At 36.9% G+C, this 25,602-nt stretch overlaps 2 protein-coding genes across 9 annotated transcripts; one reads left to right on the top strand and one right to left on the bottom strand.

Moving 5' to 3' along the window:
- Positions 1-2,751: 2,751 nt before the first annotated feature.
- Positions 2,752-21,666, bottom strand: pla2g4ab (phospholipase A2, group IVAb (cytosolic, calcium-dependent)). 7 transcript variants are annotated; one of them, XM_048207091.1, is made up of 19 exons: positions 21,246-21,666; positions 20,927-21,156; positions 17,136-17,256; positions 16,215-16,296; positions 13,870-14,018; positions 13,580-13,693; positions 12,566-12,603; positions 12,328-12,472; positions 10,548-10,684; positions 10,221-10,443; positions 9,994-10,108; positions 8,299-8,436; positions 7,638-7,727; positions 7,150-7,215; positions 6,629-6,826; positions 4,630-4,814; positions 4,209-4,398; positions 3,612-3,769; positions 2,752-3,371 (listed from the first exon to the last, which is right to left on the bottom strand). In XM_048207091.1, exons 3-19 carry the CDS (start codon positions 17,160-17,162, stop codon positions 3,234-3,236), a joined length of 2,193 nt encoding a protein of 730 aa, XP_048063048.1. In that variant the 5' UTR covers positions 17,163-17,256; positions 20,927-21,156; positions 21,246-21,666; the 3' UTR covers positions 2,752-3,233. The 7 variants fall into 7 exon arrangements, with proteins under 7 accessions (XP_048063048.1, XP_048063049.1, XP_048063047.1 ...); XM_048207092.1 differs by having other exon boundaries at positions 20,927-21,115; XM_048207090.1 differs by having other exon boundaries at positions 20,927-21,666.
- ptgs2b (prostaglandin-endoperoxide synthase 2b) lies at positions 18,988-25,602 on the top strand. 2 transcript variants are annotated; one of them, XM_048207098.1, is made up of 11 exons: positions 18,988-19,005; positions 19,087-19,155; positions 22,030-22,146; positions 22,242-22,385; positions 22,561-22,704; positions 22,982-23,163; positions 23,266-23,349; positions 23,535-23,781; positions 23,938-24,224; positions 24,352-24,499; positions 24,664-25,602. In XM_048207098.1, the coding sequence occupies exons 3-11, from the start codon at positions 22,080-22,082 to the stop codon at positions 25,071-25,073; spliced, it is 1,713 nt and encodes a 570-aa protein (XP_048063055.1). In that variant the 5' UTR covers positions 18,988-19,005; positions 19,087-19,155; positions 22,030-22,079; the 3' UTR covers positions 25,074-25,602. The 2 variants fall into 2 exon arrangements, with proteins under 2 accessions (XP_048063055.1, XP_048063054.1); XM_048207097.1 differs by lacking the exons at positions 18,988-19,005; positions 19,087-19,155 and adding an exon at positions 21,708-21,925.

The raw sequence follows: 25,602 nt of genomic DNA, 5'->3' as shown, positions 1-25,602 counted from the left end.
AAAAGACTGCTCAACTGATCCTCTTATAAATATAGGTAGCTTTTGCAAAGGTATGCTGCCTCAAAATACATTAGTTTTGACTAACATGATAAGACATTGAAAAGCATTATAAGGACAATAAGTCATTGTTCACATATTTAAAGTCTTATTTTTTATTTAATCATCATAAGATGTTTTATTAAGTGTAAACAATGCATACATCTTTGTAATACAACATAAAACTATTTTTAACATAAGCATTAATGGTTATATGAATAAATATTAAATGAATACTCAGTATGAGTCTACAAGTACAAACTACCAATAACCTGGTCAATGATAAGCTACACACACGGGCCTTCATTAGGATATAATGTCCACAAATGTTAAAATATGCTCTAAAGTAAGACATCAGAGCATTACTCTTTACATTCAGTCATCTAAAACAGCCAGTCCTCATTAGAAAGTTCATAGATTTAGCAGGTATAGTGGAGCAAATGTTATAAAGTCAGTGTTTTTTGTGCTACCTGCATGATCTACTGGGACTGACTGCATGATTGTTCTGTGTAAAAAGAATATATAACATCATCCTGACATCGCCAATCCATCACCATATTGGATTGTTGGTTTGATGATTAACTAACACTTCCTTTCCCTTTCACTCGGATACTAACAGACAATAGTGGTTAAAGGTGCAGTAAGTGATTTTTGAAAAACGCTGTTGAAAGTAGTGATGTGTCGTTCTTGAACGATTCGTTCATTTTGAACGAATCTTTAATGTGACTCGGGAAGAACGAGTCGTCTCGGGGGGTGATTCGTTCAGTCGCGCATGTGCAATATTCTACAGGTTCTGTACTGCTAGAAGTAGTTCACCTGATGATTCAATTGATTAGTTCATTTCATGAGTCTTTCGGGTTTTGAGTTGTTCCTTAATCACGTGACAGACCCATACGCTACCAGTGCATTCTGAGCCGGAAAGAGAATTGATTAGTTCTTTTTATGAGTCTTTCGGGTTTTTGAGTCGTTCCTTAATCACGTGACAGACCCATACACTAAGCCAATGCATTCTGAGCCGGAAAGAGAATTGATTAGTTCTCTTCATGAGTCTTTCGGGTTTTGAGTCGTTCCTTAATCACGTGACATACCCATACACTATGCTGTGTGACCCAAGCACATTATATTTATTAGTAAATAACGTTAACTCTCCAGTTTTGTTTGAGTTTGTGTTACAACTGTTACAGCTGAAGTTATCATAACCTTGATGTTTTAAACTAACATTAATAATTCAAATTCAAAATGTTATTTGCTTTTAATTTATGTCATTATGTCCTTTTTGAGCAATCTTCTTATATTAGACCAATATGTCAAGTCTGCCTAGGAAAAGCAATTATTATAACAGCAAACTCAAAATTGGAGTAAAAATGAACAAACTAGGCTATAAATACTTTGTATTGTAGGCTTGGATTATTATATTATTATATAGCCTAGTGTTTATTTACAGATAGACAGTCAAAAAGATAAATTAATCAATATTTTATTTATAACAGGGCTTTATTTATTTATAATAACACACCACAGATCCTCAGTAACAAAAACAGTGACAGAAATGTCAGAAATAGCGTATGGGTCTGTTACGTGATTAAGGAACGACTCAAAACCCGAAAGACTCATGAAGAGAACTAATCAATTCTCTTTCCGGCTCAGAATGCATTGGCTTAGTGTATGGGTCTGTCACGTGTTTAAGGAATGACTCAAAAACCCGAAAGACTCATGAAATGAACTAATCAATTCTCTTACCGGCTCAGACTGCATTGGTTTAGCATGGGACTGCCTGTCACGTCATTAAGGAATGACTTAAACCCGAAGACTTGTCAGACAAGAGGTGAGGTGAGCTTAATCAGCTTGTCATAAGACTCAGGTAAAGAATTAATCATTTCTGAATCTTATAGCATTGTAGTTTTGTATTGTTTGTAGTGGGATCAACGTTTGCATAAGTAGTAGATGTGTTGGGGAAGTAACACGTAACATTTTAATTACATTTTGCTAAAATGAACGAAATGAACGAAATGACTCGAAAAAAGATTCGTTCATTTTGTTGAACGAGACTCAAAAGTCCGAGTCAGTAAAATGATCCGAACTTCCCATCACTAGTTGAAAGTGGATCAAACCGAACACCACAACAACTTCTAGCCAATCGGCAGTAGGGGGCGTATACATTCATGATGGGAGAGGAGAGAGTGTGTTCGTGCCTTTTGGGGGCGGAGCAATGAAGGAAGGGGTGTGTTTAGGTTGATTTCAAATACTAACAGTGTTTAACAATTTTGAGAAATCGCATACTGCACCTTTAAGAGTAAAAGGAAATGACTCAGCTAGAAATAAAAACTATCTCTGCATCTAAACGGAAAAATAACAAGACGGGGCTAAAAAAACCCACCTGCTTAACCGACTCTAGCAAGATAGTGGTGGGATTGTCATGGTTTCATGTTTTGTTTTGTACCTCAGGATGATGTTTTTTTGTTTTTTTTGTTTTTGTTGAGGCACTCCCTTAGTTCATCAAACATAAATCAGGACTTATGACGTTGTTTTAGCAGTTGCCATTAAATCATACACAAACACGCCAAAAGCCCAAAGGTACTTTCTGTCACATTCTTGGGATTTATTCACTAATAAACTTTTAGATACTTTTAGATAAATTTCAATTCTGTCTTCATTTACTTATGTATTTCCAAACCTGTATGACTTTCTTCTTTGGAACACAAAAGAAGAAAAATGTTTAGAAAAATGTTTCATTGTTTTTATTTGTCTATACATTGAAAGTTAAACATTATTTAGCCCCTAAATGTCTTTTATGTTCTGCAGAAGACAATTAACATACAGAATGTAATCACGTGATGATGACGGAAGGGGGGATATACCTTTTTAAGTCTTCGAAAAGTAAATCTCTCAGCACCTATTATTGAAAGAAGTAGTTTATCTGTTTACATCTACTCTGGCACTTCACACCACACTTTCTGGAATTGCTACACCCGCACAACGTAATGACAACAGTTACATTGTAAATGCTGTTTTTATGGTGCAAGCCACCAGTTCTCTCTTTATCTTTAAAAGGCTACATGGAAAAATGTTCTGGGGACCAAACCAGACCATCTAGTTTCACAGTCTTTTGAGTCATTTTTCAGGTAAAAAAAGTTTCCATGATGAGATGTGACATCTGTAAACTTGCTGTGGCTAGAATGCCATCATATACCGCCTTCTTATTGGCTTGCTTGTCCTTTGGACTCCCTCTTCAAGAGTTTTTTGTTTTGTATATCACTGAGAGAAAGAGAGACAGCGCAGCGAGATGGAATCTCCTTCCTATACAAGATACTGTCCTTTATGCCTTCTTTGATGACCTAGATAAAGTGTGATAGAGGATTTAAAATGTGACATGCATAAATAAGTCTAAAGAGAAACTGATTCAAACAAACCTGCATGAGAATATGATATCAGCTACACCTTATCACTAACATTATTCCTTAGAAAATATTGTTTCCTATTGAAACTGTGAGAACAAAGTAGTATTATCAATCTAATTTTAGTGGAATGTTAATGTATAAAACATATAAATAAGCATGAATCTGAGCTGGACTGACCTCTATGTTGTTAAGCGTGTTAAATTCCATAAGATCATGCAGCTGGCTGAAGGCTTGATTGGAATACTGAAAGTTGAAGGTGGAGTAGGGCGTCTCTGGGTCATCAAAGATGTCAAAGTCTGCAAATTCTCTCTCTTTGTCCGTCTCACGTGGAACACCTTCAAAATATCCCACACTTTAAAAACATTATATACATATATATATAAATTAGACTAGTTTGAGTGATTTGAAATGAGTGATATTTCAATGACCAAGTCACCAGTCTGTTGATCATGATGTTTCTCAGTGTTAAAAAAACATCTCTGCCTTCAAAAGCATATAAACAGATTGAATATATAGAAACACGCCCACGTCATGCATTATATAAAAAAGAATGTAAATCAACCAGCTCATAAAAGCGTCAAACACAGACCCTCCTACACAAACAAATGTACTAATCACAGGACAGTGTAAACAGATAAAGGCGCACCGGAAAGATCAAGAACCAAGATCCCTGGACTTGTCAGAATTGAGTAAATCTGCAATCTGCAAAGCTGACTTTTCATTTAAAAAATTCCCTATGTAAACAGACGCAAACACAAACAAATGAACACACACCTGGGGCTTTAAATGTCCTGAATTCGATATTGACCAGGACGAAATGGATGACAGTAGGGCAGTTCCTTTCTTCTTTTTTGGGCTTAAACACATAACACTCCTTCAGACCTTCCCGGTCAAACACTTTTGGGTCGATCTTGGGAAATGGTAGTTGGTTCATTCGTGCCCATTTCTCAGCTAGCAGAAGTTCCTACAGAGGAACCAATCGTTTACAAAACCGACATGTCATACATGTTGTCTGTGCATGTATGATCATGATTTTACATGATATGCTGATAAATTAATCAATAAAATAAATAGCATATATCAATATTTACTCTGAAATGGCAAAAAATTAATGCATAGATAATTGTCATTTTTTATCCTGCTTTGTTTATTATAATTTATCACACTAAATTAAACTGACAACCCTAATACTAACCTTAAATGGAGGGCTTGAGTCACTCGGTCGGGCAGAAAAGTCAAAGGAGATGATGAGGTCAACACCTCTCTGAGGCCTTAGAATCAGAGGATAAGGGAGGTTAAAGGTCAAGCCACTGTCCACCACATGGATCTTCTTGCTCTTTACGTCTAATGGCTCGTAGATACGGTCAAACTCAAATGGGTCTGAAAGCGTCCAAAATCAGAAAAGAACAGTAATGCAACACTTGAGGTTAATTCAGTAAACTTAAAGTCAAGCTTTTAATGTTGTTTATTTGTCTGTGTGGTGTTTTTAAAGGTGCCCTAGAATTAAAAATTGAATTTATCTTGGCATAGTTAAATAACAAGAGTTCAGTACATGGAAATGACATACAGTGAGTTTCAAACTCCATTGTTTCCTCCTCCTTATATAAATCTCATTTGTTTAAATGAGACATTGAGACAAATGAGACGGGGTGTACGTCCCCAATATTTGCATATGCCAGCTCATGTTCAAAGCATTAGACAAGGGCAGGACGTCTGGATGTGCACAGCTGAATCATCAGACTAGGTATGCAAGCAAGAACAATAGCGAAAAATGGCAGATGGAGCAATAATAACTGACATGATCCATGATAACATGATATTTTTAGTGATATTTGTAAACTGTCTTTCTAAATGTTTCGTTAGCATGTTGCTAATGTACTGTTAAATGTGGTTAAAGTTACCATCGTTTCTTACTGTATTCACGGAGACAAGAGCCATCACTATTTTCATTATTAAACACTTGCAGTCTGTATAATTCATAAACACAACTTCATTCTTTATAAATCTCTCCAACAGTGTAGCATTAGCCGTTAGCCACGGATCACAGCCTCAAATTCATTCAGAATCAAATGTAAACATCCAAATAAATACAATACTCACATAATCCGATGCATGCATGCAGTATGCATGACGAACACTTTGTAAAGATCCATTTTGAGGGTTATATTAGCTGTGTGAACTTTGTGTATGCACTGTTTAAGGCAAGCACGAGCTCCGTGGGCGGGGAGCGTGAGCATTTAAAGGGGCCGCAACATGAATCGGCGCATTTCTAATTATGCCCCAAAATAGGCAGTTAAAAAAAATGAATTATTATGGGGTATTTTGAGCTGAATCTTCACAGACACATTCAGGGGACACCTTAGACTTATATTACATCTTGTAAAAAAACGTTCCATGGCACCTTTAATATGCTTTAAAGCGGAACTCAGTAAGATTTGGGAAGCTCCCCCTACAGGTTCCTTCAGTGAATCACACTGCCGTAAATACTCCAAGCGCAGCTCTGGACTACAACAACTACAACGCTCACCAGCGCAGTAGTTTTGCAAATACAGTACAAGAAATCTCGATGGAGGTGGGTAATTTTCGAAATTGTCTTATAAAGTCATAATATATACATTGTTTTTGAATTACCGTAAAGCATTTTGTCACTCTCGCGTGAACGTGAACATGAGACGAGATTGTTTCGGGTCGATGCAGCTCAACTTGCAAGTGCTGTTTTTTAGAGTAGGCGTAGACCACTACAAGTCAATTAACCATCGTAAGGACTTAGAAAACTATTTATGAAGGTAAAAAAAGTTACTTAGTTCTGCTTTAAGACAAAATGTGCAAATTCAGAAGTCAACACCATTGTTGAGTACTTTCTTCTTAAAACTGCAGTGAACCAAAGACGGTCTCTGGTGTTTCTGACCTCACAAACTACCTTGTAACCAATCACGTCAACGTTTGATCGTCAACGAGTGGATCTCTGAGCTGGTGTTAGTGAGTGGAGGCTAATTTGCATATTCATAGAACCGTGCATACTAAATGAGACAAGGGTGTAGAGTTACATTCAAGCTATTTTAAGGCATAAGGATTTTTTTTTCAAGGGGAAAACATTTAAATATGTAATTTTGTTGATCAAAGATGATTTTTAAGGGATAAAATGACTGACTACAGGGGGACTTTAAATGACCATAACAAACATGAACTCTGACCTGTGACCGCATCAACCTCATCTTCTGTGGGAGTGACGGTCTCATAGAAAGAAGAAAGTGGCACGTCGTTGTTGAGGTTTAAGCCCAGCATGAAGTTGTGTACTTTTCCTGCTCGGCCTTCTCGCGTTTTAAAAAGAACTGAGTCACTGAAGAGAGAGCTAACCATGCGCTGCATCCAGCTGGCCTGATACTCGTCCTCTGTAGGTGTAAGACAAAACCAAAATCATTGTATTTAGGGATTCGCATTGATATGTGATAAGGATTTATGTTGTCGAGTAAAAATCGTATGTCATTTTCCCTAAAACTCAAAGGCCTTTGCTGTTAAACAAAAGGTTGTAGTTTTAATCAGGATCTTCTCTAAAAATGAGGCTGCAATGATGTCAAAATGTGGTCTTTATACATGCAAATATATAGCTGCCTTTATATTTTGAGATTGCAAGGACATTTGGGGTCTGTTGCATCAAAAACCCCTGTGCTAACTAAGATACTTACTGTGTAGTGTACATGGTCTAAAATCTCACCTTTATGTGGATCATCATCATTATCTAGACTGTCCTCTCCCACAATGTGTTCCGGTTTGATCTGTTCTGTAGAATAAAAGTAGAAACACAAGAATAAAAGCCACAGTGCTGAGATCTGACTGAGATCATCACAATCTCTCAGGTCATCTAAGAATACAGAGTGTGTTTGTACCAGGATGTTTGCATGTGCACAAATGTAATGTCCCATTTTGGTGTAGCTGCCTGATAAGCATCACAGTTTTAAGAATCTTATCCTACCATCAGACATGCAAACACCAAAGGCACCAGCATTCTGCAACATTTTCTTCCTCTATCGCTACTCTGACACAGCATGAAAATTCTTAATACATATAGATATAACAATGACATTCAAATTCTACCTAAATATGGAAATTTCTGAAAAAACATTATTATGCACATGTGACTAAAAAGAGTAGAAGAGGAATGTGAAACTGGTCTTGGATCTGTTATACAGTTGGTGATCGTACCTAGTTCTTCCTCCATGGTGCTGCCTTTCGTCGTATCGTTCAATCCCAGAATTCTGTTGAACAGGATGGAGAAGGCACTGCCCCACACACCTGTGCAACGCATACAAACACACTGAATCCCAACTACCAAAACAAATGTTTTACTTCAAAATCAAAAGTAAAAATCAATTCATAAATTTAGTACAACAAATGATTATAAACAATAATAAAACAAAAATCCTAATGGTCCTAAAAAGAGGCTTTATATCTTCTTCTTAGCATAATTTTTTATTAATTATTAGGATGAAATATAATTTATTCAATCTTTGTCTTTATTTCGCAAGGTTGTAAAATTGTAAAATGAGACTACGTCACTGTTTTAAAGAGTAAATCTGCAGTGAAACTTTATATTGTGATACACCCTTCGAAGACAGTCATAGCGAATATTTAGAATTTTAAGTTTGCGCAATTGAATTACAACACCAACTTGTCTCACATTACAATACAGTAAAGGCTGGGAATATTGCAAATGACTGAACCAACACCCTTAAATCAGCTGACATTTGACAGTGAAGATTCCAACTATATGTTGTCACTATTTCTATAAAAACACTAACATTTTCAATTTCTTATCATGGTTCTCTGCTTACTACTAAGAGAAATCCAGTAAAAGAGCCCATACCCATAAGGAAGTGAAGAGGGTTTTCTTCGTGCTTCTTGACCACATTTCCTCTGAAGAACTTGCTTCCAAAAAGGTCAGGGGTCATGAAGGTTCCATATTTGGCCATTCCGATTTCATACGGACTGAACTCCACCCAGTCTGTCAGTTAAAACACGCCAATCAAAACACAAGTATTTCCACAATAGAAATGTACTCTCATCAACAGAAGTCTGTGAAACATGCCCATGACAACAAATAAACAGTAACAATTACAGGAAGAATAGGATGTCGAATGATAATTTAGGGCAGGGATGGACAACTCCGGTCCTGGAGGGCCAGTGTCCTGCAGAGTTTATCTCCATCCCTGATAAAAACTCACTTGCCTATAACTTTCTACTAATCCTAAAGACCTTGATTAGCTGGTTCAGGTGTGTTTGATTAGGGTTGGAGCTAAACTCTGCTGGACACTGGCCCTCCAGGACCGGAGTTGTCCATCCCTGATTTAGGGCAACAGTGATAATGACAAATTGCATATTTCAAATAGTTTCTGGCAATGTGCGAAAGCATTATTTCAGATTTCAGTTTCCTGACAGTATTGATAATGCATATCACTTGACGAAAACAGATGCATGAATCAACTAAACAAAATGCTCACTATGTGTAAGAAAGCCTGCAGAAAATCGACTGACGCTTTTTTAGACAAAAAATGATTAATCAATGTCAGGTATTGACAGTCACCACAGTTTTAGTCTATTGTAGAGGCAGGAGTGGTTCAGATGTCTTTCTGTCGCAGATTTCTTTGGAAACTCAATGGCACGTGACGTGAGGGTGATTCCCTTGAGTGTCTAAATAGGTAAGATTCTTTTTTTTAGGTAAGATTCACGAGTTTGTTTGCCCATATAATCTTAGCGTAAGTGGTAAACAGATTTGGCTCCGATTGCCCCCTATAACACAAGCAAAAGTGTACAAAAAGGAGGAGAAGGGGGGAAGAGGGATGCCAAAAGAACTAACAATGGGAAGAAGTAAGAGGCTGGTTTTTATACCCTGGTATTAATTGGAAGATTGGATGGGCGTACTCCTCCCGAAATCACAATTAATAACTTCACTTAATACACTTAATGTTTTTACTAAATCTATAGTACATATTTTCAGTCTCAAAACAGAAAGAGCAGCCATTAGCTAACAAGGCTTCACCTACTCAGTCATGTGATGAGTCAACAGAATTAAGAGAATGTGCATGGCCTATATTCAATTACAGACAGATCTTTAAACAACTGAAACGTGTGGCACTTCAGGGCTTTTTTAGGGCTTTGGAAAAACAATACAAGTATTCTTTGAACAAAAAAAAAAAAAAAAAGCTATTTTACATAGTTGTCTGCATTCTTGCACTTTATCTTCTGACGTAATCTGGTTTACCCCAGGCAATTTAAAAGGTCAGACTACTATAAATGGCATCCCCGTTCATTCATTCAGTGAATACACTGACAACAATGTAGCTGATAATGATCTTTGTATATTTCCAAGTTATAGTATTACCTTACACATTAGTTGGCTTAATGGAAAAGAATTTCTGAAGTATTGAAGAAAAAAACAACTATCCTTATCATTGTAATCATAGAAAATGTAAAAATTTGTTATATTGATAATATGATAATGAAACATTAAAAAAGAATAGATTTGAAAAAAGCACAGAAATAAAAATTTGCGCCGTTTTACCTGCAAACTTAAGCTCAGAGACATCTGGTTTTACATGCAGGCAGGTGAACAAGGGCAGAGGAGCCTGAGCTTCATTTATCTTTTCCTGCAACGCACTCAACTTGGTGTCCATCCTCTGTTGAGAGAGCAGAAGGAGAAGCCTTTGTATTGCCAGTTGTGCATTGTGAATTTCTAAATCAGTAAAGGCAAAAGCAAAGGGAACTCGCTCCAAAAGATCAGATACTCACAGCAGGAATGAGCGTCTCGCCTATTAGCATCCCAAAGATATCTGTGAAGGTAACAGGCTGCCCTGTGGCCTTCTTGCTCCACAAGGCATGTACGTAGTTAGTGATGTGTTTGGGATGGAGTAGTCGGAGAGGGTTACTGCTCACACGCTTCATCAGCTCCTGGTTGATCTGCTCTGGGCCCTTAGTGGGGAACTCTGGGTGGGAATACAAAGTGGACATGTACCTGTGAGACAGAAAAGCAAATGTAGGTTTGCACTGGGATTTATTTGAGTATGAATTAAAAGATGAACATACAAAAATAAAACGCTTAGTTAAATGTCTTCATACCAGGTGGATCCAGAGAGTCCAGCAACATATGTGACGCAGTCCAGAACTCCAGACTCATACAAAGCCTTCATAACCCCAGAGAACCCAACCATTGCCCTGAAACCTCCCCCTGAGCCCAGCACAGCAATCACTGGAACCTGCAAGCAAGAAAACACAAATATTAGCAATACAGTAGAATGCTAGTGAAATACTAGCGATAGGACAGAAAAAGATCCACTCTACAGTTACTTCAAAGAGTGTAGCCAAAGAATATGAGATTGTCTCAAATTTGGATTTCAGTAATTTATGCTGTGTTCACGTCATTGTGGAGTTATTGAAAATGCATCGTTTAAACTCGTTTAAAAGTTAATTCACTTCTGCATGCTCTTGCAAAACATTTAAAGTTGATATGAAATTGAATATTTTCTGATTTTGAACGATTCATCAGTGCAGTTCTCTCTGGTGATGTATGAAGGACTTTCCCAATCATTTTTGTCAGCTTAAACCCGACCCCGTTCTTACGATCAATTTCAAGCTCGAATTCAGATCTGCTTTTATTCATTGAACAACTGATGGACATAAACAAGACCCACCCTACATTTTTATTTTTGACAATCCATTTCACTCAGATGTACATGACAATGTAGAAAAGAAGATCTGTTTCAGAACAAGGAAAGCGCACCAGGTAATACTGGCTTTTAAAATAAATGACACCAAACAGAAACGTGTAGAGGATGCCAATTGTTGACACCAAAGACATTTTTGTTTGTTTTTGCCTGACTAAAAGTCAAGTGACAGAAGCTGAAGCCTTCAGAAAATCATAATAATGCTACCAAGATGTCAACGCAGCATCTTTGAGTTTGCGCTCCAGGGGCCTTGTTTATAAAATGTAGCATAGAAACCATCCTACATTTGATCTTACAATCATTTCTCAAATGTGTGTACATTCAGAGAACAAACATACGCTCAAAAAACATGCGTACGCCTCTCTTCCACATGTAAAATGTATAAATCAAATGATTTTGAAATTGTACGCAGCTGAATGGTTTCAGATCTCCGCCTTGTAAACGTCGCCTAATTAATGTCATTAACATGTAAAAGAGCACCAGTCAACGTCTTAGCTAACATTTCCTCTTTATATTTGGATTAAGTCCATTTTCACATGCTAAGTCAAGACTGAACTAGCAAATGCTGGAAGAACTGTGCCAAAGAAAACAGAAACTTGATAATGAACGGGGCCTGTGACCTACAAAAAAATTAAACAAAAACTTCTTCAAAGTGCTCACTTTATTAAGAGCTTTAATGGTCAAATGTTTTGTGTATTTTTGTAATCACTTCTGCTTAATGTGGCCAAATATCATATCTGGTAGATAATGACATTCCTAAAGTTATGTGGAAATCTGAGCTGTTTGAGGAAGTTCTGCGTCAGTAGCACTACTCAGCTGCATCTTATTGTGAAATCTTATGAATGTCTTGGCTTTCTGCCGTACTTCATTAGGTGACTCCATCTGCATGACAGTGAGGTGACATCTGCATAAAACACGTACTGTACTATTTCTCACACAACCACACGGCCAGTGGAGAAAGTGTAATGGAGGCCAGATAGTAAAAGCTGTGCAAGTAAACCTCACTCCCCTGGCCTCAAAAGGCGCACTAGCGGCATACATTAGAGGCCAGTCTTTAGAGACCGTCCTTGTTAGTGTGCCCACCTCCCTTGCCGGAAACGCCGGTTCGAATCCTGCTCAGAGCGAGGGGAGTAGGACCGGAGGGGTTACAAAAGCACTTGATTAATAGATGGTACCTCATGAGGAGAGGAAGGGAGGGAGGAAGGTTTCTCCATGTGCAGCAATTTCTTGATGCCCAGCATGACTCTATCACGCCGCTGTTGTCTGTAGAGCTTTTCTTCAGGGCACAGATCCAGATTGAATCGCAGGTCCATTGTTGAGCTGAGAACAGTTAAAAAAGAAAGTCATTTCAACTATAAAAGTTCTTACTGTACACAACTCACAGAAGCCAGTTTTGTTCATTGTGATACATACCACTCTTCCAAGGAAAGCTCTAAGTACACATTGGTCATCTGTGAAAAAACAATAACAGACATTATTGTCACAGTTCAGATCAAGGAAGGAAGGCAGTCAGAAAGAAAGAAACGTGATTTCAGCAGAAAATGAAAGTCATTTCAGAGGAAGTACATTTTGATTTAAGATTACGAAGACAAACGTTTTTTACATGCACCATTGAATTGTTCACAAACTGCCAATTTTAATGTTGAATTTCTAGTTAGGTGATTAGCTTGCTGATATAACAAGCTAATAATTAGTTTTATGTTATGGTCAATAACTGAAATATGATATAAAATGAAAAATAAACATTGATCTTATATCGAATACTGAATAAATATAAATAACTACAAAATGAAACAATAAAAAATTTAAATAGTATGATTGTATTCTACAAGTGAATTTAGGCATTGCAACATTAAAATGTACAATATGAAAGTTTGATCAGTTTTCCTTTTGAAATCTTTGAAAGCAACTCATATGTCATGTGCTTTTACAGGATTAGTTCACTTTCAAATGCAAATTACCCCAAGCTCTCCCTCAAGCCATCCTAGGTAGGCTTTCTTCTTTCTGATAAACACAATCAGAAAAATATTAATAAATATCCTGACACATCCAAGCTTTATAATGGCAGTGAGCAAGTATCAACAAGTATGAATATCTAGTACTGTATGTATTAATATCAACATGTAAAATGTTTAGCTTCTGCCAGACCGCCTTCCATATTCAAATTACGGAAAAAACGGAACTGGTGTCAGGTCTTTTTCCGTAAGTTGAATAAGGAAGGTGTAGGACGTAGTGAAAGCGGCTTGAACTATGAGAGTTTTACACTTTCTTTGGAAGTAGAATACAGAAGGCAGTCTGGCGGAAGCTAGATATTTTACTTATATTATACACCTATGGCTTGAGGGTGAGTAAAGCTTGGGGTAATTTTCATTTGAAAGTGAACTAATCCTTTAAAGGGAAAGTGATTCTCAAATAGATGTAACTTACTTTTCCTATAAGAAATGACACCAGTTCTGTTTGTCCAACTTTGAGTTTAGAGATGTCATATGAGGCCGTACCCAACATTTCATCCACAACATAGTTAGCATCCATTAATGTCAACTGGAAACAAGGGACAGTATTTAGTATTTAGACAGACTTTATTTACAATTTTATATTCATTTTTGCTCCTCTGCTGCATATAATGAATAATAAACGACACTATTATAAAGACCGTGGTGTTCAAGAAGAGCTGATTAAGTTTAGATTTGGAGCATAAATTTTCAGTTTCTCTTTACCTTTAGCACGTTGTCTTGGATGGGGTCGAGGATGAATTCAAAGGTCTCATTCCACTCTGGATTGATGTCATTATCTATATGGCGTGTTTTCTTCCTGCTCTCAGGGGAAGTGGGGATGAACAGCTCCACATATGGGTCAGGGGTATCCACTACAAGCATGTTTAATGTGTTAGGAGCATTTGTGATTTATTCTTTGAAGTGCCCAAATCAGGTCTCATTCCTTTAAGTTTAGTAGCTTCAAACTGAAGAAAGCAATGCATGATGCTGTGTAATGTACAGTCACTAGGGGTGTAACAGTACATGTATTCGTCCTGAACTGTCATGGTTCAGTGCACACAGTCAAACGACGAATACAGTCAGTCACAGGCGATCCACACTCCAATCCAGAAGGGGGTGCGTGCGGTAATGCAACGCTGTTTGCTAACCGCCACAACAGGAAAAAGAGCAGAAGAAGAGACAGTCTATTGGTGCATTCAAGTCATGTCGAAAAGATCATATTTACAAGTTCAAAGCATATAAACACCACCACAATGTCGTAAATACAAATGGGAAGATGGGGATTAACTTTAAACCCCTATCTTTATGAGTTGGGGGCGTGTCAGTGAGAAATGTGGCAGAATACCACAATATTTAGGTATTGACACACACACACGACTCGTGTGCACAGAAAGACAAGTGACAGTATTGTGTTCTCTTTTTTCGCGCTTGAATAAATAACACATATGCCAAAATGCCAGTTTTGTCGAGTATTCTCATAAGAGCAGTCTTTATTGAGTTAAATAACGTCTTAAATGAACTTAGAGTTGTGAGAAAATAAGACACACGTCAGATCCGCATCACGTTCGGCAGCGACAGGTCTTAAAGTGACAGCCAATAAACCAGTTGCTGTGATGTCTTTCATTAATGTTAATCAAAGAACAAATGTAACAGAGAAAATTGTAGCTTTAATAAGGATTAATCTATATTTAATTTATAATTTATGCAGTGAATACTGTAAAGTGTTTGATAACTTTATTCAATTCAAGGCCACAGGTAAATATTATATTATATTTATTATAATGGGTTAGACTGTCTTAAGTTCACTTAAATTAAAAGTTATTTTTTAAAGCCTAATCAATGTTTAAATTGATAGCTTTCAGTTAGGCGGTAATGTTGAATGTCTACAAAGACTATAGAATAACACAAGACGTGTCACTCGTATTGTTTTGAATGGGAGAAAGTGTAAAGCGCAATATGGCGGAATAAGTCCTGCCTTCTAAATAAGAGCCAATCGCCGACTGGTAAAGTCATCGCGTCACTTCAGCGGCCGTTAGAATCACCAGTTTCTATAGAAACAGTCAGACGCGCGCCTCAGAAGAGACGCGCATTTAGGTCTGCCCATGTGCATTAGCTGATCCAACCTGAAAAATACAGTTTTTTTGTCATGATTCGAGCGTTTAGAAACTAAATTTATGAGCTGGTCGTTGTTAGATTTCATTGGTGATTTCAAATATGAATTTTAATCGTAAGGTTGGCGAACAGTTTTGGAGAATTTGATGTTTCCCCATTCAAAGAGATTGCATGAGGATGCCCGAGAGGCGTTTCAAAGATGGCCGCCGAGTGAAATGACTTGTCTTAAAGGGACTTTGATGTCTATAATTAATGTTTTTTTTTTTTTTTTTAAAAACAACAAAAAAAAAACGTATTTTTGTGTAGTTAATTAAGAGATGGTACACCGCCATCTTGTTCTGACGAAAGTGACTTGAACGCACCTGACTTCGTAAACACGACTTCCCAAACACGACTTCCCAACACGTAAATACGAACTTTACAGGACTTGAACGCACCATATGAACCAATCCAAAACAAGAGTTCAGCTTGCTAGCAGCCTATATGCTGAGTTTCGATTAATTTTTGGGAAGCGCTCCACAAATTTCACAGAAAGGAAGCTAGGATGGCAGAAAGCGGCATCCTGTTTATTTTTTATTTTACAAAAGCACAATGTTTTCTTTTTATTGTGAGTGTCCACCAATAAAAATAGATTCTTTTTTACAGTTTTGAATGATGTTTTACACTTATCTGTATGACAATAAATGTCTGAGTATTTTAAGTTGTTTCTGCTGTTATAATGAGACAAAATCATTTGGCATTGTGACCTATGCAAGTAAAGGAGGCTGTACTGTACCAACTACTAAGTTCAAAATAAATAGAAAGGGATTTGTTGCTTTTTCTTTTATACCGGACTCGTATCGAACTGTGACCCCAAAACTGAGGTGCGCACCGAACCGTGACTTCTGTGTACACCCCTAACAGTGACTGGTCTTTAACTTCACATTTAAAAAGTATCAAATATAAAGTATACTCACACAGGTCTCCAAGAGCTCCTTTGGTGACATTTTCAGCCCGCAACACTTTCACTTTGAATTTGTGTGAGATTTGCTGTTCAACCTAAGAAATAAACACTTAGGCCTGGTTTCACAGACAGAGCTTGAGACAAAACAATGGCGGTGACATATTTTTCAGTTAAAACAGCTTAAACATGCATTTTAGTCTGGGATTAGCTTAAATCTTGTCTCTGAAACCAGGAGTTAATCTTTACAATCAGTATAAACATCATATGTGTAAATACAAAAAAATATTTTCCTGACTTAAGAAATGTAGTTTGAAATGTAGATTGAAATTTGAATGCATCTTTATCTTTAAATCTTAGTCTTAATAGAGGAAGAAAGAGAAGTACTGATAAAGGCGACAAAGCTTAAAAGTAGCACTGTGGCAGGCTGGTGTGATTAACACGTCTTTTTTTACACCAGCACAGAACATTTTGAGGCAGTTAGCAAGCAGCATACAAATATTTATCTTAAACTTAATATTTACCAGAATTTATGTGGAGGCTGATGTACATGTATGGCTGGTAGCATATGTTTTCTCTGATTCTGTTTACATATAATACCACATGATAAGTCCCATTTTGCTTAATTCTCATAAAACAAGCATAGGCCAATCTACCCTATATATGCACAAAGAGCCTGTCTAAAAAAGCCCTATGTATGATCATTAGACAACCAGAGACTTTTCATGACATTCGCACTGATGCACATCAGCATCCCTGATGTAAACTTAACAGAAATACAAGAAGTTTTTGGAAACCAAAATAGTGCCTTTACCAAAAACATCTGTGCTGACAAACTGCCTTATGTTTTGGCTTACCATTTTGAAAGCAAGACTCCAATGATTTAGGCTTTTACTGCTATTCTTAAGCAAAAATCTGAGATTTCTGCCCTACTTACAAAGATGTGGTGATCTGTGAATGACATGGTGGTTTCACAGCCAAATTAGACAAAACAGGCTGGTTATCCCAAGATCTTTGATCCCAGGGAAGTCTTCAATGCAACTGGACATCTATATGCACTGAAAAGGAAACAATATAAATAAATAATATTAAAAAGTAATTCTTCAATGACAGGGTATACTTTACAGTGAAATTACTGACACTCTATTATATAGCTTGTTTTTTAATCACTTTATTGTTTTACCTTGAGTTCTGGATGGGTTTTTTTACAGTTTCAATATACATTTCTTTTTTTTTTTTTGGATGAAAGAGAATTATTTTACATCAAAATATAAAAAAAAAGATTCCTCATGATGCGAATGGGGACTAAACAAAAATGTACAATGAGGTTGATTGGCATGTTGTGTATGTTTGAAAGAGAAGAGGAATACTGTTTGGGCAGGCTTTACAGACAGACTGAAAAGAAGTGAAAATTAGCATATTAGAAACGGGAAGTGTGCAACCAGTCAACCAAGATAGTGTCTGTGGTCAGGATGAAATTGTGAAAGTCTGACTTCCTCAGTACTGACTGAGCACGCAGTAAGTTGCAATGACTTCGACATTAATTACATCAAAAACATCATCAGCATATGTGCTTTAAATTCACCATCATAATTGCTCGTATTATGGAGAGAATATTGTGCAGTCCAACACTGTAAACCCGAACAGTACTACTAACTTATAAAGATTAAGTACGCTGCAATTAAATCTGTTAAATCAGTGATGCAACTTAAAACAATTACATTTTATGAACGAGGTGTTTAGTTTTGTTTTTGTGTAGCTCAGCATTTTGAGTAAACTTAATTATTACTTAATTATTTTTAAGTGTACTGAGTGATATAAAGTGACGTCATCCATGTCACATCTGCCGACGTTACAGACATTATCAGAAGAATCCATTTAACATTAAACTGAGTTGCAGCAGATTTCAAGGTCCCAGCATGCTTTGCATCACACACTGTAAGGGAGAATAAATGTTGAAATTAAGTGTTATTTTTTGTTTGTTTTTGCACAAGATTAATACAAGGGAAGATGTGTTATTGTTTAATGTTCTGTTCTTTTGGTATTTAAATGTGTTTCTGTGCTGTTGAAGTTTTGTAGGGTTATCATCATGGTGAAGAGTAGTGCCTGTGGTTAGGTCGAGAATGGGCTGTGAAACTTCAAGGCTATAAATACTGCTTTGTTGATTAACAGGTCACACAAATAAGTAGTGATGGTTTCGTTGATGGTTACATTAGAGCAGTGTTCACCAACCTTTTTACCTCGACCTTTATGAAAGACAAGATCTACCTATTGAAGAACTGATAGAAAAAGACAGCCCAGATTGTATTTAGTATTTTTTCATGGCCAATTCAGATTCTAATTTATTTATTTTTACAAGCAAACTGGACGATTTCGATACTGGTTGCAGATGCTATTATTATTATTATTATTATTATTATTATTATTATTATTATAAACAAAAATATCTAGCCATTTCAAATTTGAGGTAACCACTGCATTTTAATCACAATCCAAACAAAGATGCTACACACGTTGCATGAGCAGTTTTTTATTTGAATTTGATTTCAAGATTTAAAGAAAAAACAGAATGGTCTGACTTTATCTTTGTGAAATTATATGCTACATACAAAAAAAAGCATGAAACAAAAACAGCAGACAGGCTGAACGAGACGCAGATTCACTCTCTGACAGCAGGTGGCGCTTATGGAAGAGCAGTGTTTCCTTGGTTACCGCTGTAAACAAAGCAGCACTCCGCTTATAGCTAACATTACTCGGAGGTAAGAGGAAAATAAAATGCCATTGCCATCGAAACTTTTCTGAAGACAGTAAGTTCCCTTCAGAGATACATTTATTTAACCCCTCACCCCTAATTCAATATTTATATTTTCTTCCTATATTTCGAGCAGCTGCTCTGCCTGCTACAGATTTTTCTCCTCTTCGCCTCCGTCTTCAGCGTCTTTGTCCGCTGTTAAAAGGTTAGTTCACCCAAAAATGAAAAATCTGTCATTTATTACTCACCCTCATGTCGTTTCACACCCGTAAGACCTTCGTTAATGTTCGGAACACAAATTAAGATATTTTAGTTGAAATCCGATGGCTCCGTGAGGCCTGCATATGGAGCAATGACATTTCCTCTCTCAAGATCCATAAAGGTACTAAAAACATATTTAAATCAGTTCATGTGAGTACAGTGGCTCAATGTTAATATTATAAAGCGACGAGAATGTTTTTGATGCGCCCCTTTATTTACATTTATCACTGTCCAAGTAGCTACCGGAAATAACATAAAAATAGATACAAAAATACAGTACAAAGACTGGAGAAATGTAATGTCTTTTTGTACTGTTTCTGTTATTTTCGGGAGCTACGTTACTGGGACAGTGATACTTACAAGTCGTGTATCTTGTTAGTGATACTTACAAGTCGTGTAATATACTTACAAGTGTTAGTTTAATCAATAATCTTTTTTAGGTTCTACTAAAATAAACTTTGAGTTGTTTACTTAAATGTTTTGAGTATTCTCAACTTATCAGGTTATACAACCACTGCATCAAAATAATTGAGAAATAAGAAACGTACTAACAGTTACAGTGGACTTAAACATTAAATAAGATTAATTTCCTTAGTCTGATTAATCGTAACTTATAATTCTAGTTTACTTTAAAAATTTGATTTGCTTTACTTACATTTTAGGTACATTTTAGGTAATCTGTGTCTACAATAATTTTGAGTATTCTGAACTTATCGGGATTTACAGTGAACAAACGCTAAAATTAACGTTACATAACGGAGAATGTCGGGTTCTCTGATCAGCTAAACTAGCCCATCCATAATAGCCTATGGTGATTTTTTTTTGAAAAAGACAAATACAAATGCATAATTGCCCAAACTGGCCCTTGGGATCTTGAGTCACACAGACAGGACGCTTTAATGCTCATCAGCCCGTGTTAATTTCACACTGAGCCAGAGCACGTTCACCTCGCTGCAGAATGGACATGGTCACGTAGACGTGATGAAGGCAAATCAAACCAATAGGACAATGCCTCGAAACACTCACTATTAACATTAACATACATTATATTATATCATATATTATATTATATTATATTATATTATATTATATTATATTATATTATATTATATTATATTTGTCACAGGTTAACCTATTAGGTATGGACGTTAATAAAGCCTCAAACCACATGAATATGATTCTTTTAACACAATCTGTATAGCATTTTTCGCTATCGAATTGTGCTACTGTTTTAATGGGAGGTAGCACAAATCGCCATACACCGGTTCCTAAATCTCTTACTTTTCATTTAAAAAACTAAAAACTTCAAACACGCTACACTACACGCACATTATGATCTCGCTAACTAAGTAAAAGTTAATTTGATTGCACCCTATTTTTCTCGCGTGTCAAGTCTGAAGATCTGAGACAGACCGGTTATCTGCCAATAGTGTCGTTATATGGCCTATCTATCACAAAACTCTTGCAGCAGATGAACGGAGATGTGCTTTTGACATTAAACAGCAAATTCTGAACCGAATGGAAACTTTCTACTTAAACTCGTACTTAAAACTTAAAGTCGTAGGCTACTTAAACTATCCGCAGATAAAACTTTCAGAGCTGACGTATTCCTCGAGCAATTCGCACCGCTATTTTCACGTGACTTAATGTTATATGAACAACAGCTAACCTGCAGTAAACAAATAACAGACTGAGTAATTTACATTTCATCTTACCCTGGGCTGGAGCCAGAAATCCCGAGAAAAAAAAAAAAAAGAATCGTTGTTTTCCTTCTATTCAGAGGGTGCGCTTCAGTCAGACGATTATTTTAAAGAGAAGGAGGAACTACAAGCTTCCTATGATGATATAATCTTATCTTCCTCAGTATCTTCTCTTGTCCCACTCTGTGTGCATTGTTTTTCATTCTGCTGTCAAAATACACGTCACTTGATTGTATAGTAGTAGGCTATAAAAATAAAACATTCGTCGAACATAATTTTATAGACTGAAAATGTTACAAAGGCAAATTTCTATTTAGGGAAAAAAAGTACTCACCGTTAAATTTCATGCAAAACAATCAGTAAGGAGTGATACTTTCCACAGAGCAGAGCTGATGAAGAAAACAGGTTTCTCTTGCTATAGCGGACCTGCTGAGCGGTTTTCATTTCTTCCACAAGGTGGCGAATGATGCAATATGAACATCAACATGTTGTCGCAAGCAAACAAGGATAATTTTTTTTTTTTTTTTTTTTTTTTTTTTTTGAGAGAGAGAGAGAGAGAAAGAAAAATCTTTAAAAAAAAAACGTTCATAAAAATGCATGTAATTTTTGAGAAATGTTTATTAAACATTTTCTACAGTAATACAGTTCATGTATTAACGAGGATTATTTTATTTTATATTAATTTAATAGTAGGCTAGAATGTTTTCACGGGATATTAGTTTTTGACATCCGATAATCAGTAGGTAGGCTATACCAACATATGATTCTGTCATTGTCTGTATCATCTTACAGTAGACGCGCGATGAGTCATCATTGGAATTCATTCAAGTCAAGTGTTGCGTCACATGGCTGCTCATATAACTACACCTCTCTCACTCGAAAGTTAATTCATTCTCTGATCTGACTTGGCGAGGAAATACCTAAGACATCTAACGTTACCAATACACGCCACCGGAATGAATAGTTTTATATTATTTATTCTTTTGCACCTGGGGTTCATGGTTTGCCAAGGAGGTAAGACATTTCTTCATTTCACATATTATGATTTTTATGAATGACTTCTATACTATAAAAATCTAAGTCAAGCCGTCTAAAATAATCCTTTTTGGGTTATGCAGCCAACCCCTGTTGCTCTCAGCCATGTCAGAATCGCGGCGTCTGTACTGAAATGAGCTCCGACTCGTATGAATGTGACTGTACACGCACTGGATATTACGGTCAAAACTGCACAACACGTAAGTGAAAACCGCATAGACTTCTGTAAAAAGAATAAGCTTCCTGTTCTCTGTCAATACTCAACTAACTTTTTACTTTGGTGTCGTTTTTACAGCCGAGTTTCTCACATGGCTTAAAGTTTCTCTGAAGCCTTCTCCAAACACGGTGCATTACATTCTCACACACTTCAAAAGCTTGTGGAATATTGTCAACAACGTGTCGTTTTTGAGAAATGGCATAATGCGATACGTTCTAACATGTAAGTTGTCTCTGAAATAATTTCTTTAATAAAACCTCCAGTTTTTAACATAACTGAAATACTTTTAATTATAATTTTGAATTGAAAATAATAACTGTAACTTTAAAAATTTCTTTCCACCAATCATTTTTATTTATAATTAAAACTGTAACTGTTCCCTTTCCTCCTGATCCAGCACGGGCCCATCTGATTGACAGCCCCCCTATATTCAATGCTGACTATGGTTACAAAAGCTGGGAAGCCTATTCCAATCTCTCCTACTACACTCGTACACTGCCTCCTGTCCCTCAAGATTGCCCAACACCAATGGGAGTTGCAGGTGAGTCTCTTTCTCCTCAGACCTGTTTTCTCACATTTTTAGCATCACAGTTAGACAGGAAGCTTGCGGACTCAACTTGCCTGCCTGCATGCCTTGGGTGTGTGGACGAGAAAAGCAAATATATATATATGTATATATACATTCAAGATGCTCTTATAACATTATTTCTGTCCATCAATTGAGGCCACTTTTGGGTTAATGTATAACATTCAGAAATGAAGATGTAATTATATGGCAGAGGTCTTTTTCTCATTTGTTTTCTCATCTGTCTTGCCAGGTAAGAAAGAGCTGCCGGATGTGAAGCTGCTGGCTGAGAAACTGCTTCTCAGGAGGAAGTTCATTCCAGACCCTCAACGCACCAGTCTTATGTTCGCTTTCTTTGCCCAACATTTTACACACCAGTTCTTCAAAACTGACATGAAGAAAGGACCAGCTTTCACGAAAGCCGTGAATCATGGGGTGCGTATCTTATACATACTGTGCGACCTTTTCAGTTGCCACTTATTAAATGTCCGCTCGCTTTCATTTTAGTATTTGACTGACTTTGCCTGGTGTCTTTAGGTTGACTTGGGTCACATATATGGACAGGACCTTGAACGCCAACACAAGCTGAGACTTTTTAAGGACGGCAAACTGAGATATAAGGTAAGGAATGTCTCCACCCCATAAAATAACCTCCTCCAGTTCACTGAACTCTCAGTCACCACATTAGGCAATTCTGGCATTTCTCCTGTCTTGTTACTTACAAATTTTTCACTTGCTCTTCCTCTTACATCACAAACCTGGTTGTCTGAAAATGTGACTATATTTGTGTACATTGCTTTCACCAGATTGTGGATGGTGAGGTTTATCCTCCGACAGTCAATGAGGTTCAAGTAGACATGCACTACCCTCCTCATATACCTGAGTCCCGTCGTTTTGCCGTGGGTCACGAGGCCTTTGGACTGGTTCCCGGACTCATGATGTATGCCACTATCTGGCTGCGTGAACACAACCGAGTGTGTGATATACTAAAGCAGGAGCATCCTGACTGGGATGATGAGAGGCTGTTTCAGACCTCACGGCTCATCCTTATTGGTAAGTGTCCTGAGAAAAGGAAATTTAGATTCAGGTCAATATGTAAACTTGACGTTTTGTATGACGTGTTAATGGATGTAATAATAGCTGTACCTCAAAATACATTTACAAAAGCTCTTATGGTTCTAACGTTTGTTCCGTATTCTGATTTTACAGGTGAGACAATCAAAATCGTGATTGAAGATTATGTCCAGCACCTTAGTGGATACCATTTTAAGCTCAAGTTTGATCCTGAACTTCTCTTCAACGAGCGTTTCCAGTACCAGAACAGGATCGCCTCTGAGTTCAACACCCTTTACCACTGGCACCCCCTTATGCCTAATGAATTTCACATCCAGGACGAAGTCTACGATTACAAGCAGTTTCTCTTTAACACATCTATACTGACAGACCATGGCGTCAACAGCTTGGTTGAGTCCTTCACCAAACAGATAGCTGGAAGGGTAAGCTTTCATGTATTCTAAGACTTGAAAACTAATTTTAGTTTACTATATTTTGGATTAGATACTGTTGCAAGGTACCACTGGTGGTGAGGATTTGGTGAATCTTAAATCTTCTCTTTTACTCCAGGTGGCTGGAGGGCGTAATGTTGCACCGGCTGTATTAAAGGTGGCCATCAAGTCAATTGAAGACAGCAGGCAAATGCGCTACCAATCTATAAATGCCTACAGGAAACGCTTTAACATGAAGCCATACAAATCCTTTGAAGAAATGACAGGTGAGGTTTAATATATTTATCAGGTCTGAACACAGAAGTATTCTAATAACGCAGCTATTTTGCCTTCATCACAAGCATACCCTGCAGTATACCCTGCAGGTGCTGTAAAATCAGTGGTATTTAAGTCAACAATTTAAGTTGACTGAGCTTGTTTTATGTTTTAGGAGAAAAGGAAATGGCTGCTGAACTTGAAGAGATGTATGGAGATGTGGATGCTGTGGAGCTCTATGCTGGTCTGCTGGTTGAGAAGCCCAGGGTCAATGCCATCTTTGGGGAGACCATGGTGGAGATGGGTGCCCCCTACTCCCTCAAAGGACTTTTGGGAAATCCCATCTGTTCCCCCGAGTACTGGAAACCAAGCACATTTGGTGGCAAAGTGGGGTTTGAAATTATCAACACTGCCTCTCTGCAGAAATTGGTTTGCAATAATGTCAAAGGGCCCTGCCCTATGGCATCCTTCTATGTGCCTAATGTAAAAGATTCGGGACCAACCACTATTAATGCAAGTACTTCCCATTCGGATCAAAATGTCAACCCGACAGTTTTACTGAAAGAACGGACATCTGAGCTCTGATAGATGTATTCTTTAAGAAAATGTATTAATTATTTATTTATTTATTTAAAGTCTATTTATTATATTTATTGTAATGAGAACATTATCTTTTAATTCCTATTTTTGTATTTTTGATGACTAGTATTGTACAAATCTGATGTTATATTTGTAACTATTTATTAAATGTGTACATGCATTTATTGTAAAAAAAAAAGTTTACATTAGACCTCAGATTTCAGCACTGCTGATTAGCTTATTCTGTCATATTGTCATGATTTTACTTGAATCCCTTTTCTAGTTGTTTACACTGTTTAAATGAATGAACTTGTGTTGTTTGTTTACTGTCTGCCCTTTTTCTTCCTTTGTTTCTCTCAATCTCCATAATGAAACATCTCAAGATCTCAGAATAGTTTTCTTTCTAACAAAATATCTCACACACTGTTTTTTTTTTAAACTCTTATGTTTAATCTGAAAAAGTATTGATACTTGCTTGTTTTATGCTTGAAATTGACTTCATGAATAAATTAATCACAATAAATGTAATATTTTA

The sequence above is a fragment of the Megalobrama amblycephala genome, linkage group LG11, assembly GCF_018812025.1.
Source record: "Megalobrama amblycephala isolate DHTTF-2021 linkage group LG11, ASM1881202v1, whole genome shotgun sequence".
Classification (NCBI taxonomy): Eukaryota; Metazoa; Chordata; class Actinopteri; order Cypriniformes; family Xenocyprididae; genus Megalobrama; species Megalobrama amblycephala.
The sequence above is the reverse complement of the archived record's forward strand: the minus strand, read 5'-3'. Positions and strand labels throughout refer to the sequence as shown.

Coding starts and splice junctions, on each gene's coding strand:
- pla2g4ab (XM_048207090.1), bottom strand. CDS start 17,162: ATGTCATTCACAGATCACCACATCTTT. Junction 7,216..7,637: donor CACCATGGAGGAAGAACTAG/GTACGATCACCA, acceptor TTTATTCTACAG/AACAGATCAAACCGGAACAC. Junction 6,827..7,149: donor TGATGATGATCCACATAAAG/GTGAGATTTTAG, acceptor TTACACCTACAG/AGGACGAGTATCAGGCCAGC.
- ptgs2b (XM_048207097.1), top strand. CDS start 21,868: ATGAATAGTTTTATATTATTTATTCTTTTGCACCTGGGGTTCATGGTT. Junction 23,782..23,937: donor CTCACGGCTCATCCTTATTG/GTAAGTGTCCTG, acceptor CTGATTTTACAG/GTGAGACAATCAAAATCGTG. Junction 24,225..24,351: donor CCAAACAGATAGCTGGAAGG/GTAAGCTTTCAT, acceptor CTTTTACTCCAG/GTGGCTGGAGGGCGTAATGT.